The sequence below is a fragment of the Ambystoma mexicanum genome, chromosome 2p (genome assembly GCF_040938575.1).
Source record: "Ambystoma mexicanum isolate Mex_15411 chromosome 2p, UKY_AmexF1_1, whole genome shotgun sequence".
NCBI classification, from domain to species: domain Eukaryota; kingdom Metazoa; phylum Chordata; class Amphibia; order Caudata; family Ambystomatidae; genus Ambystoma; species Ambystoma mexicanum.
The window spans coordinates 735,344,438-735,359,119 of NC_090923.1; the positions used below are offsets into that span (position 1 = coordinate 735,344,438).

Genomic DNA, 14,682 nt, shown 5'->3' on the forward strand with positions numbered 1-14,682 from the left:
TTTTACCACACTCAAGTCTTCCTTTAACGCTTTATCCTGGCACTCTGATATTCAAATGCCTGTAGCCCTGATGCTGTGTTCTCCTGAGGCTTAGTTCTTGTAAAAAAAAACCCTCATGAGTAACCCCATTTCTCTGACAAGTCGCTCTTTTCTCAGAAGTTTTTGTGTTGCTATGAAACATATTTGACTGAGCTTGGAAGAAATGACAGGGTACATTGGTGTGTTCCACCCCCTTCCCCCCCCGCAAGCAGAGTGCACACTCCAATCTTCCTCTCCTATGGTCCCTACGGCTGGTCCGAGAGACAGGCGGAAGCCATCACATCTGGCCCTCCGACAGATGTGGCGACAGCCAGGCCTAGAACTGCCTTCAGGCCTGTCAGCTGTCGAACGCATTCTCCAGCAAAGCGCCTGCCTGGGGAGCGCCTCCACCACCTTACCATTTATTTCCATTTATTTAAAAGTGCGTGTCCTCCTTTTCTCTGTCAAAACAAAACAAAGCCCGGCATGGAGCAGGGGTTCCCAAGACCCGTTGTAACGCAGGAAGCCGGGGACTCCCACATGAGAACATTAGTGTAAAGCGGAAGTGTTGCTGACCTCCGAGCAGCCCCGCCTGCCTTGGCTTTGCTCACAGGAAGTCTTGGCGAACCAGGAAAATAACGCAGAGATGTCCGTTCCAAACATACCCCCACCGCAGTCCCACTTCCCTTGCAAATATTCTCCTTTCACCACTTCTACAGCCCGTTGTTACGATTAGGACCAATAGCTGGACTTGGAGAAAGTGACGAATGGGCAAGCTCCAACCAAAGGTGGGGGGACTTTGAAAGTATGTTTGGCAGCCAGCAGTGCCGCAGCAGAAGAGTCCAAGCATTGACGAATATATACACACGTTTTAAAATATATCTCTACACAAAAGCATAATAAAACGTAACTCGGCAAATTAACCTCCATGCTTCAAGGGAACGCTTGAGCACATCTCAAGCCTATGACTTAACTAGACACTTACTGATTTCCGCACCATCCACTAAGCACTGATAAACTGCCCTGGCAGGGAGAATGCTTGTTTTCATCGGCATAACACATTTTCGTGCCAGCCCTCCTGTTAGATCCTTCAGCAAAGGTTCTGCATGCATCCCAATTCCCCTTTCCCTGCCTTCTATCCATGCTAAACTTAGATGTTCACCTGTTCTGTTCCCGCTCTGCCCATCCTCTACCCTTCGCTCTTCTCCGGCAGACTTCAGTCTGGACACCACAGGCGAGGACATAATACGCCAACCTCCAGGCACGCCTTGGTGTGGTTAGACTACTATGGTGGGGATTGGTGCCGTACAAAAGATGATTAACATAGCATAATCTATGCATTGCTTACAGACAGCATACTTTTTAGCGGGTCTGAGTCACAAAAGAGTACTTGCAGGGTCAGTTCTAAAATAAGACAAATTTAGGCGGCATCCTAACGTGCCAACAGCTTGTGGTGGGTACCAGGCAAGAGGAGTGTCTAGGCAGAGCTTGTCCGACCTGGAGTGTCTTACAGAATCTGCTGCTCCCACGCAACCCCACTCAGCAACAAAGTGGTAAAATGCTAGTGACCGGTTCCACATCAGGATCCCTTCGCCCACAAGGCCCTTAACCCTTTCTCTGCCACTGGTGTCATATTGCCCATAAAACATACTCTGGTCCCACTGCAACGGAGCGGGGGCACAAAGATGGCACTTCACACAAGGCAGCATGAATTCTTTCCCAGCCCTAAAAACTGGAGCATAAATCGCAGGCTGGCAGAACAATGTAGTCTATAACAAAATAAAGATAAAAAAACCGGGAAAAGCAATCAGGAGAATTTAATTCAGGGAAAAATTGGACGGCGGGTCATTGCAATATCTAGCAAATATATGAGACCTGGGGAAAGGTGCACAGCTCAAAGGAAAGAGAATGAATGAACAAAAACGCTGCTGTAATTGAGGAAAGCACCCTGCATGTCTATTCCCCACCTGCCTGTGCTCACAGTCACGGCATGCGTTCTCCAAACCCCCCCTTATTCTCCAGGCCTGCCTGTGTTCAGAGTGCCGGCTTGTGCCGGCCACTTCTATTTAACATGTCTGTTGTCTCCTCAGCGCCTGCCTACGTCAATAGCCCTTGCTTGTGTTCTCGGGCCATTCTCAACTCCTGGCTATGCTGTTATCAGCTGGTGGCATGCTCAGCTGTTGACTGTGTCCAACAGCTTTTTATGCTCTCAACTCATGAATGCTTTATACGTGCTTGTGTTTTGAGTGCCTTCGTGTGTTTTCTGCCTGTGTTCTAAATCCCTGCTTGTCTTTTTAAGTAGGGCAGGGAGCGCCCTACAGCCCAGAGGGTCAGCCAATGGGGGGATACGTCATGGACGGCCAGCAGCACATGGGGATCCGCCCGACAGGTAAAAGGGGCGCTCATCTTTGTCTCTGCATGCTGCTCATAACTGTGTCTCGCGGTCAGGTGCAAGGATTCCATTTTGAGTTTGGCTGGACAGCCAGCCTCTCAAAACCGCTGGGAACCTTTCATTGCCAACACTCATAGTGCGAGTTGTTTCTGGTCTGTCTGGAGAAAGCTGAGGGCCGGGGGAGAGGCGAGAGTTCCAGAATTTAGAATAGTGCCCCAGATGCAATATTCACCTGGGCAGAAACAAAAGTTTGATGGGCTCAAATGCATGCCTTTAAAGCAGCCTACAAAACAGATCAAAAGACATGTATTCCTGAATACAACACATTATGAAAAGATTCTTTGCAGCTTGCTTGGGGGACATTTTCTTTAGAGCTTGTTGCTTGGGTGGAATGTTCTTTGCGGCATGCTTGGGGGAAACGTTCTTTGCGCAGCTTGCTTGGGGGAAAGATTCTTTGCGGCTTGCTTGGGGGCAAATGTTCTTTACAGCTTTCTGTTTGGGGGAAAGATTCTTTGCAGCTTGCTTGGGGGATGTGTTCATTGCATCTTACTGCTTGGAGAAAATGTTCTTTGCATCTTGTTTGGGGGAAAGATTCTTTGCAGCTTGCTTGGGGGATGTGTTCATTGCAGCTTGCTGCTTGGGGGAAATGTTCTTTGCAGTTTATTTGGGGGAAAGATTCTTTGCAGCTTGCTTGGGGGATGTGTTCATTGCAGCTTGCTGCTTGGGGGAAATGTTCTTTGCAGCTTATTTGGGGGAAAGATTCTTTGCAGCTTGCTTCGGGGATGTGTTCATTGCAGCTTGCTGCTTAGGGGAAATGTTCTTTGCAGCTTGCTTGGGGGAAAGGTTCTTTGCAGATTGCTTGGGGGATGTGTTCATTGCAGCTTGCTGCTTGGGGGAAATGTTCTTTGCAGCTTGCTTGGGGGAAAGGTTCTTTGCAGATTGCTTGGGGAAATGTGACTTAATAGTTTTCGATAATAGTTTTTGTCTTCAGACATCTATTTTATCTGGCTCGATGACCCCTTTAAATGGACTCCTGCCTAGACTCGCTGCTCAGCAGTGGGCCCAGTGAGGGCACATGAAGTGCAGGGACCCAAGACTAGGCAAAGGAGAACATAGTGCAGGGACAGGAAGTGAAAGGTGCCAGGTGCAGGAAGTGCATAGAGCAGGTACTCGAAGAACAGGATGCTGTAGCTGGGGCAGTAAGTGTACAGCCGTGGTAACAGGCAAAGGAAGAGCATGGTGTCAGGAGCAGGCCCAAGAAGTGTACGGCGTTGTGAGCAACAACAGGAAGTACAAGTGACTTCGAGCTGCCGCCACAGGAACTGCTTGCAGGTGGGACAGGAAGTGCAAGAATCAGGACCAAGAAGCACAGGGTGCCAGGGGCAGGCACACGAAGTATATGGTTCCGGGTCCAGTCGGAAGAAAGAAAGGGTTGCAGGAACAGGTACATTAGGCGCAGGAGAGGTTAAGGGACAGCACACGAAGTGTGGTTAGGCAGAAGAAGGGATACAAAGCAGGCAGTTCCACTGGGGTTTCTGGATGGTGTGAAGATGGAGGTAGCCCAGTAGAATTCGGCGAGCTACCACTTATTGCAAAATGAACACAGACAAACTTTTCATAGGGCCGAGATACAAAAGTTACAAAGCCACATTTCAGTGGCGTAACTGTCCACGAGGAAGGATGTCACGTTGAAACATTTCGTGCTGATAAGCACTGTTGCTTCGGTGTCTACTGTGTCCAGAGTCGCGCAGATGCTTAGAGAAACGTGAGAGGATCTCAATGCCTTTTGTCTGTTGATTTTTAAGTCCCACTTGGTGCATGCGCAATCCGATGTGCCGCAGACTGCGCTTTCCTTACTATTCCCACTTGATGGCCACTAGGTGCGCCTCCTTGTCGAGAACGGGTGGTGTATGGGCCATCCCACACAGCAGCAGACGTGCCTTGACGCTAAATTCTCACTTGCCAAGTTATTTTTGCACACTTAATATTAAAACCGCATGCCACTAAAAGTAGAGCCAGTATTACGGGGTTCTAATGTCATAGCCCCTTTATGCTATGACGGGAAACGCAGCGTCCTCTGGGGCCGCCCCCTGTGCGGGTCAGGCTGGGACTGCATGAGTAGTGGCAGGCGAGGCCTCCCTTGGGTGACTGGTGCGTGGCGGGCAATGATGATGTGATTTTCTCTCCCCAAGCCTGGTCTTAGTTGTGTGTCTTCCTCCTAGGAGCCATGGGAGGATTGGGAATGGCAATGGCAATGGAGGGGCAGTGGCACTATTTGTAACGCCCCCACACCTCGTCACTGACACTGGGGGATGTAAGTACCTCCCTGATATCTTCCTTTTTTTGGTATTTTGGAAAATAATGTTTGTGCTGATGCCGGGCTCATTCCATTCCTTTTCCCACTCCATTTCTCATTGGCTCACCCATCCAGCACTACTTGATGGTCTCCTGGGCGCACCTTTGCATGAGGCGTCCATCGCCTCGACGCCTCGGCACCGGGAGACCACTACGGTGGAAGCTAACACAGTAATTGACTGTTACATGTGAAAGCCAAAGTTCCGCTTTGGCCCTGGGGGTCTTCTGCGATTGCTTACGCAGGAGACGTGGGAACAAAGATCAGTAGGGACATTTATTTTATTTTTTTGAGCATTTGTAAGGTGCTTTATACAACAGAATTGTGTTTCAAAGCGCCACAGATCGGAGCAGTAATATTGTGGGAGCGAAGCATGAGCTGTATACTAGGGTCGAAAACGGGCAGGGAAATGGGCAGATTCGATTGCCACTCTACCCGACTTAGGTAATAGCCCTTCACAAGGAGAGGGCATATTGTGTGAGTGTCGGTGAAGGGCACTTCTCATAGAAAGTATGGCACTCAGAGATCTGCGTGCACAGTGGTGATCCCGTGAAACAGCTCGTCTCAGAAGAATCCAAAGAACAGGCGAATCATTTCCCCAAATACCCACATGCTGCAACAACAGATGTACAAGAGAAAATGGATAATAGTGCGGCTTATTTTCAACCCGTATAAATTATGTGAGCCACACGATTTATAATTATAATTGTTCATTTATAACGCACTTAATACCAGGAGTGGTTTCAAAGCGTGGGATCGGGATTTGAGCCTGTGTTGCGCTGCGTTGTCCTGCTTTCAAGATATCCTTCCTCCCCAATTGAAAACAATCCCCCTTATCAGATATAGGTAAAATTATTAATTGGAATTTGTATTCCAGTCATGTTGAGGCATCTTCCTTGTCTCATGAGAAACATGTGCACCCTCAAACATCACGGGCCATCATGCATGACATTCGCTTATATCCTCGGGCATAAGTGACAAGTCTCTCCATCACCTCCTAGATCAATGTATTCCTGGCTCAACGGTTGTGTGTTCACACATGTCCAAGCCACTTTTTAAGAGAGGCAGAAAGCTCTTGAAGAGATTTACACTGTTTGGAACCTGTTAAAGAAGCAACATCGGCCTCCACTGCAGCCCACATAATGGCCTAAATCAGGGATCAGACACTGTAACCTGTCCAGATGTATTGAACTAAAACTCCCATCAGCCCATGAAAGACTAGAGAATGGCGAGAGATCATTGGAGTTGTCTGAAATATCTGGTGACCCACAGGCTGAAGTCCTTTGGCCTGAATGAATGCACCCCTTAACCAAGCCTTTATTCCTGAACAACATTGGCCTCTATTTATCCTTCCCGCTGTCCTAGTCCATTTAAACAGTTATAAGTTTGGAATTCTCGAGCAAGGCCACACATCTCTTAACTAAAGACAAGCATCATTCAGCACCATCACAACCATTTTCAGTGAGTCTATTTCACCCAGGAAAGAACTGCACATTTAGGAGTCAGTCTCTGTGAAAACACCCTGTTAAACAAGGATCAGCAGGAATATTTGCACCCTAGGAGCTTAGCAGACACTGCCTAAGGCCATAGTCTATTAGATATTGACTGTGCTCTTACAGGGAATCTCCCACAACTGTTCGCTCCACTGGCTCCTGGTCGAAGCACAATTTCACTTCACAACCATCTGCATCCCCCAATAATGGCCACATGGAAAATGTTTGTGCCTGCACAACTCATAGATTACATACATTTCTATATACCCAAATGTGATCCCCTTTCGGCTTTGCTTGCACTGGCAGGCATGACTAAAGTGCGGCTATCGTCCATTGTTGGAAGGAGATCCTCTGTGCTGGCTCGAAGCTATGGAATTCATTACCTTCCTGCCCAAGATTCAGTAACTGTCCCCTCTTTGGGGTAACTGCTAAAAGTCACATTTTCTAATTAACCTCGCTGTAATTGTCATATTCCTGTCAGCCAAAAGCACCACGAGGCAATTCAGTGTGCAGTGGTAATGTTCAGCCAATGTTCTACAAATCTCAGACAACCCAAAGCTCTTCAAGGCCATGTTAATTTCAACAAGGTGCTCTACAAATGTCCCATCCCCAAACATGCATATTTCATAGCAATATGAGTCTACAGCAAAGAAGCACCTGCTATAGCAGGACTGTGTTGTTCAGTGGTGTTACGGATAAAACACTACAAACCAGCACAGATGTGATCTGGGGTGAGGCAGTGGGAAAAGCGTGATGGAGCCCCTCCTGCCCGCCCAAGACTTGTAACCGGATGGAAATGGGTTGCGCTGGCGAAGGGGCGGGTGCAGCGGATGCTGTGCTGCCTAGCTACGTGCAGTCGGCCCGGCTCCGGGCTCAGCGGAGTCCCCGGAGCTGTGGCTAAGCAGCGTGAATAGAAGTAAATTAGGAAATCAATGGAAAAGAGCGTTGAACATTAGCCACAGATGAGGGGTCTGGAGCCCCTAGGAAGGGCTAATTGATAGAAGCTCGGTTAAATACGCAGTCACCGCCAGCACATCTAATCAAAGTGACTGCATAGGTATGCAGATTTCTCCACTGCCAGGCTGCTATTTAGCTTGGGTCAGCAAGCCTCCGCTAGGCCAGGCCGCCGACTACAAAGAAAGCTGCCGGCTCTCAAAGACATCGGCTTAAAGCTTTCTTTCCCTCTCTAAACCTCTGCCCTCTCATTCTTGGTCGCATCCTCGCTCACTGCCTGAGATCTTTCCAGAAGAAAAAGCATATCCTCAAGCGGGTGGAAAACACATATGGTTTGGAATTGGGACTCCTTACTGATTGGCTGGCAAGCCCCTGACTGGCTTCACCCACTTTTAAGGAATGCCCAGAAACTCAAGAAGTTTTCTGGAGCCGCAGGTGAGTCTTTTTCCCTCCAAATTGAAGTAATCTACTCCAGGACTTTTGAAAGGCCCTGGCCCCCATTGCGCTTCCGTCCTCTTCCGCTCCTTCGCGCTTCTTGATCTCACCCGTGGCAGCTAAAATAAAGAACACAGTCTCTAGTCTATATAGACTTTCAAGCCTTCTTTCAGAATGCACCTCCATTGAAGGCAAGGGGCAGCAATGACCTATCTCTCCCTCACTAAACCTCAACTTATCTGCCCAAGCCACACAAATGCAAACAATCTATAAGTATAAATACCTGTAAATAAAGCATACATTGTGTGGTCTGTTGGTGCTCACTCCAGCTCATGTTTCCATTGCTACCCCCCCTAATGACCGGTTTCCATACTGCTCACTTATCACTATCATTTATTGCAACACATCCTACAGAGGGATTGCTCCACTCACTGTTTCTGGCCTTATGTAGAGCATTTCTGATGAAAGCACTTGCCTTTCATCTAATTAATACAAATGCTGGACCACCCTGGGAGCAGTGGCATGGTTAATATGCAATGCAATGTAAAGTGATCCTGGATAGTGCTCTTTGGGGGTCTCACTGGATGTAGCGTGGTTCCAAAAGAGGGGGATGGAGGTTGTTTGTGGGATAAAAGGAGAGCAGGTGTGAAACCTCGATTGTTGATGGTGCAAGCCAAAAGTCCCTGAATTCTGAATGCTCCTGCGGGTTTGACAGTGACACTTAGGTATGTCTTTATCCAGAGGGGAGGGCCTGGGAACATTCTCAGTTCAAGTTCAACACTGGGACACTGGTTTCACGGGGCAGTTGGCACCAGTCTATGCAAGTGGCTTGTCCAGACTCCTTTGACTGGGGTGGCCCAAGTGGGGGCACTGACGTATGCAGGGGTGGCATGAAGTACCAGTGCACACATACACACACATATAATGATCATGGTCTAGGATATTGGGATGGCAAATCAGATTTGAGGGGTAGGCCGTGCCACCATATTCCACTCCCTGGGCATGCCACTGGATGCATGTGCCATCACTATTTAAATTTGAATTCCCTTTTAGGCACTTTCCCCTTGGTAGAGACTGTTCGGGCAGAATTAGTAGTAAGGTGGTCCTTGGTACTAGGACAGGGGTACAGTCTTTCTTCCATGCTAAGCTCTATCAAGATTCCGCATGGTCCTTGGTACTAGGACAAGGGGTACAGTCTTTCTTCCATGCTAAGCTCTATCAAGATTCTGCATGGTCCTCGGTACTAGGACAGGGGTACAGTCTTTCTTCCATGCTAAGCTCTATCAAGATTCCGCATGGTCCTCGGTACTAGGACAGAGGTACAGTCTTTCTCCCATGCTAAGCTCTACCAAGATTCCGCATCTACTTTACACCAATGTTTCCTCTAACCTGGACATGTGAAAGATGTCCAAGAGGTTTAGAATATTTCCCTCACTCGCAGATGTGTTCCTCATTGATGAGGGAAGGTCTGGGACACCATCATTTGGTCTCAGGGTCTCTAAAATGTATCCCTGGCAGGAGTTAAAGACTGCCTCAGAGGGCCAAAGTGGAAGAGGAGAATATCTGAATGCCACTTTCCATCAACTGGCTTACGGCTACGGCTTGAGATTTCAAGCCACTGTCAAGTAAAGGTGCTCTGATTTGAACTAAACGAAGCGCAGAAGGACCTAAGAGCCACTGCCAGCAGTTACATAGGCACACGTGTCATCATACACCTGCGCCCAGAGCCTACAATGAGGGTCAGTCGGGGGAGGGGGGCAGGAAGAAGCTCCAGATATAAACAAAATCGTAGTAGAAAAGAAATTATAGCAGCAGAAAAGCCAGCAACGAGAGAGAGAGAAAGAAAGAAGATAGGGCAGAAAGGATCAGAGACAATAAATGATAAGATAAGAATGGTGTAGGTGGGATTTGAGAGTGATTAACCAAGTTTGGGCAACAGAAATAAAGGAAACGATTAATAAAGTGAAGTAATGACCAGTGGAGAAAGAACACCGAAAGGGAAGAAAGTGGGAATGGGATGAGTGTCAGAAACAGGGAACACATTACGGTCGTGATAAAGAGTGTAGGGTGAGAGGGCAGACCAAAGCAAGGGAGAGAGTGAGGGATTATAGAGTGAAAACCGAGTGAGTACATGCATAACCCCCCCTGGGAACAGGAAAGGTCAATCACTGCTCCATAACAGCGCTGAGCCAAGCAAGGCCGGTGTCTATTTCCAAAGCAGAGCCTTCATTCCTCTAGATTGACTGCCCCATGGTTTTGAAATCATGTTTTCCAGAACATGATGGTCCCAAAAGATCAGGAAGATGTGAAATAGCTGTATGTGCTGAGCGGGAATTAATAGAGGCTCTTACTAGGGACAACCAAAGCACCAAACATACCGCAAATTGCAGTCCTGCTGACTTGCGGGCGTGCATGGGTATATAGTGTGTGAGTACCAATGATGCACTCTGATCGTGGTGCTGCATCCTTGTCACTGCGTATCACATACCATGAAATGGCTTCCCCCTGACTTTGGGTCCGCTATCCACTTGATGTTATGTACTAGAGTGATCAAGCCGCAAGTGGCCATGAATCGAGTGATCAAGCTGGAGGTAGCCATGAGCAGAGTGATTAAGCTGCAGGTGGCCATGAGTCGAGTGATCAAGTTGCAAGTGGCCATGAGTGTTCTTTGAAACTCCTCTGCAATGGGCCGACTAAGTTTGACACCCATGTGATCACCTTCATTCTGACCCTTAAATACGTGCTTCCAGAAGGTTTGCCCCCGAGGGTCCTGCTCATTGCCCCGTGCCCGATAAACACTCCATTGCCTTTGATAATTCAATTGTGCTAATGACAAGACACATAGCGGCTGCTGAGTGGAAACAGTGGAAGAGAGGAACCCGCCCGCTAGCTGGGAAGGTCTAGCAACTACTTTTGCATCAGTTGATATCATTTGAGTTATCCAGGCAGGGGGGAGTCGTTGGACGAATTTGATGTGCTATAGGTTTAGAAGTATACAACCCCAACTGTTGCCTTAAAATAATATAACATGTAATTTTATGTTTTTGCTAATATATTGCACTGTTTGAATTACTTCACTAAACACATTAAACACAAAAAGAAATATATATGGTCAGCGTGAAATACCGGCATATTCCCAGGCAGATTTTCACTATGTAAAACTGCCAATTCTACCTACCCACCACAGGTGGAGGTAACAAATGTAAAAACAAAAAAATCCCAGGAGTTTAAGGTTTAACTTTCCTTTACAGAATTGTTTTTTACGAGAACACGGGAAAGACGTGAAAATATTGTCATCTCTGATGCCAACACTAAATTTAGGTGGAAATGGGCAGGACTTTAAAAAACTTTTAGCAAATGTTATTTCGGGAATGCCACCAGAGGTAACGCAGAAGTACCACTACCGTTAGCACTGGTGCTGTGTAGTTGGGCCGATTTTCTGAAATAAAACTGGCAGTATTCCTGCAAAAATATCTATAGGAACTGCAACGACTCCCTAAATGTTGTCAAACAAACAATTTGGCCCCATTACAAGGTCAACAGTGTGGGAAAAATTGGTGGGAATGCATCAGTAATTCTGTTATTGCTGCATTTCTGCAACGCTGAACTACGAGTTTGGCGGTAGTGGGCCAGATTTACCTGCAGCAAAAAGCTGGTGGTAAATCTGAACCCCTACCACCAATTTTCTGCAGAAGTACTGTGGTGTATCCACCGCCGGCGTCAGTTCTGCCCAAAAAAACCTGGTGTCCTATGGCCTCCGGAAATGGGGATGTATACCGCTATGCCGCCACTTGTAACCCCGTTGTGAGCCCACAGGACCATGTTCCGGTAATGGTAATCGATTTTGGTGGTAGTTCGGCAGAAATACCAAACTATCACCAAACACATGATGCGGCCCGTAAGTGTTTATGGCACAAATGCCTAATACATTGTTGTTCCTCCTACTCCATAAACTCCAAATAAAACAGAGGGCAGTTATGGATTGCAACCCTAAATGCAGTAGGGAGAGGGTGGACATTCCCAGAGATGAGCAATTGGAATCCGCACCTTCTGGCTAGAGTTCCCGTAGGCGACTTTGCACTGATCATTCATGTAGGCACTCATGCATGGGCATTCCCAGTTATCCCCCCACTCCCCTCTTCCTCCACCCTAAAATCAATAGGCTTGTCCTCATTCCAAGCTTGACGTCATCAAAGCCTAAAATAGATCACTCCACAATCAACATGTGCATGCCCATCTCTAAATGTAGACCTCTGGATAGCAGTTTGCGGACATGACCTTGAGGCACATGGGTTGCGGACTCCATGCAGTGGGACGTCTCAGGATTTTGTGTACCCAACCCAAAAAAAAAACCAACATCTGTGGCCAATATGACACTGCTAAAGGGGAAACCCTATGATTGGTTGTTCTGTATGCTCGAGGAATCGCTTTCTTTCTCTAAATAGTAATGCTTAATGTTGAGTTGGTCTAAATAATCAGCTTTGCACATTGGAGATAATTGATTAAATAAAAAAGACTGAGGCCCCCAGAATATATTACCATGACCGCTCTAATTGCATGTGTCTCTACTCATCAGAGAATGGGGGAATGTTTGATTTGGCTGGAAAGTACAGTCGATGGCATCTACCGCGCTCTTTTTGTGTGCCAGAGGACACAGAGCGAACACTTAGATAATCGTGGTAAAATGTCCACATCGCAGAGGTGAAGCTCTGCGACAGTCGTAGATGCAGAAGATATTGTACTCCCTCAAGGCATTTGTATCGGGGTGTAGAAATCGCCCACTCACCGAGGTTCCACCTAGGGGCTCTAGGTTCCCCACTCAGAGGTGGTTTGGGCATGAACGCGTGCAGTAGTTTTGTGTCATTGGTTTGTTGCCAAGGACCACGTTAGAGCTTTATAAAGACAAGATGTTGCAGTTGTTTTTATTATGATCATTGCCTTGACAGTGAAAAATAAAAAAATTAATCTGCTGGCCCTGAAAGTGCATGAAGGAGCTGGCGGTGGCTCTGTTTATCCTGGCAGCGCTTTCAGAGTCGCACACATTTTTCAATATTATTAGCACTGGGGTACAGTTAACCGCATGCTCACAGTTTCTCTCTTTCTCTCTCTCTCTCTTCACTGCAGGCTTCCAAGGCATGGCAGGGATGCCAGGGGATTACCCTGCGGGGCCGATGGCCATGGGATTCACGCAAGCCGGTTACACCCCTCCACAGATGCCCCCCCACCCCGCCGGACTGCGGCATGGACCTTCTTTGCACTCCTACCTCCCAGGGCACCCCCACCACACAGCTGTGATGATGTCCAACGGGCCCTCGCCCCATCATATGATGTCGGCTCAGAGTCCCGGGGATCCCATCGTGAACGGACAAGCCATGGACATCCACGCGCACTAAGGGTTCCTCCCCTCCTCCCTCTACTGCCCCTCCCATTCTCACCTCGCCTTTTCCATCTAGGCTCACGCCCCCACCCGTCCACTCACCTCACGAGCACTGTGCTCCCGCCAACAGGCAAGATGGGGCAGATCACCACGATGGGAGGAAATGAAATTGACATTTTGAAACTGATCGCATCGCTCTGCCTCATCTGGATGTGAGGGGAGAAAACCGGTCTGCTCTAGAAATTATGAATTTTGGAACATTGCAAAAAAAGACACGAATTCTACGCCCAGATCGGTCGGAGATTAGGTTTTCTGATTGTATTTAAGTGAAAGAATGAGGACATTTCTGTTTTCTTCCAATTGCGACTGAATGGACCAAGCCAAGGACGTCCGCATTGGAGGAGCGCTGAACTATTTTCTGGGACTTTATGAACAGAGAAACCCTCAAGTTCTCTTTTCTACTTCATTGCTCAGAATGGGGACTAAGTTAACTTGTACATTTTGGAGGGGAAGGGGGGAGGGCGAGGGTTGTTGTTTGTCTTGTTTTATCTGTTTTTTATGATAAAAAATTCAAAAACCTGTATTGTGTACGTAGAAATATATATATTTATTTCACATAAAAAATGACACGGACATAACTAATTCCTTAATGTGGTTTTTCAAAGGATTGGCGTTTTTCATTCAAGCCCTCTCCTTCTCAGGCACTCTGGGAGATTGCAGTATTCTCAGTTCATTAATGCTACATTTTGCTGTGCCATCTCAACATTATAATGCTCCTGCTGAGACAGCAGACCTGTAAGACTATTTCATCCTTTGACCTTTGACACCAGGATGTTTTTATTACCGATTGCTATTATTATTATTAGGGTGTTTATTGAGCATGGACCTAGCTTCAGGAAGCAACATAGCGTTTTCCAATTATGGGGGGGAAGGACCAAGTGAGGGAAGCAGAGAGTCAAGAGTGCAGGGAGCTAACAACAGGGCAAGGCGAGCAATATGGCAGCATGGACTCTACAAGCAACTAGGGGAGGAAATAGTGAGGAACAGATCACCCATTCTAGGGTAGGATGGGGAGTGGAGCCAATGAGGACCTAGGTGTTAACAAGGAGCCATTCCTTGAAGAGGAGGGTTTTGAGTTCCTTCCTTAACTGTAGAAGTGATGGGGCGGGTCTGATGTTAACTAGGAGGGTAGCCATGCGGATATTTTGAGTAGGTCTTACATCATCAAATGGGGGACAAGAGGTTGCTCTATAAGATGTGGAGAGCTTCATAGATGGTCTCCATCAGCCACTTGAAGCCAAAACATCTGCAAACTATACTCAAATGACAAGTGAAGGGCTATAAAAGAGCAGCTGGTTCACCTTTTGGTATCAAGGCTTAATACGACGGAGGGGCTCTGTCGAAGGTGGGTTGGCATTGTAGGTGAGGTCTCATATCAAAATATAACCTATTAATGACAAATGAATAAAAAATTATACTTTGGCAAGACTACAAATAATACAACAGATCAAAGCAGACAATCTGTCACCATTTGTTAAGTAATAGCAGTTTTCAAATGTAAAGTACTGGAGTACTGGTAAGAGTTTTTCCCCTGAACATTATAGGTAATGATAATCCCAGAATAGTCTCTGGCTCACACCAAGACTAGGAGTTCTCGGAG

At 47.2% G+C, this 14,682-nt stretch overlaps 1 protein-coding gene across 5 annotated transcripts in view; it reads left to right on the forward strand.

The window, feature by feature from the left end:
- MEIS3 (Meis homeobox 3) overlaps positions 1-13,660 on the forward strand; it is a 147,969-nt gene extending 134,309 nt beyond the window's left edge. The window contains exons 11-13 of one of the 5 annotated variants that reach the window (XM_069644354.1): positions 2,321-2,407; positions 4,633-4,724; positions 12,770-13,660. In XM_069644354.1, coding sequence (XP_069500455.1) covers positions 2,321-2,407; positions 4,633-4,691 — 146 coding nt within the window. In that variant the 3' untranslated portion in view covers positions 4,692-4,724; positions 12,770-13,660. Of the gene's footprint in view, positions 1-2,317; positions 2,408-4,632; positions 4,725-12,769 lie in introns of all 5 variants that reach the window. The other 4 variants (XM_069644353.1, XM_069644350.1, XM_069644351.1 and 1 more) reach the window with 4 other exon arrangements.
- The last annotated feature ends 1,022 nt before the right edge of the window (positions 13,661-14,682 follow it).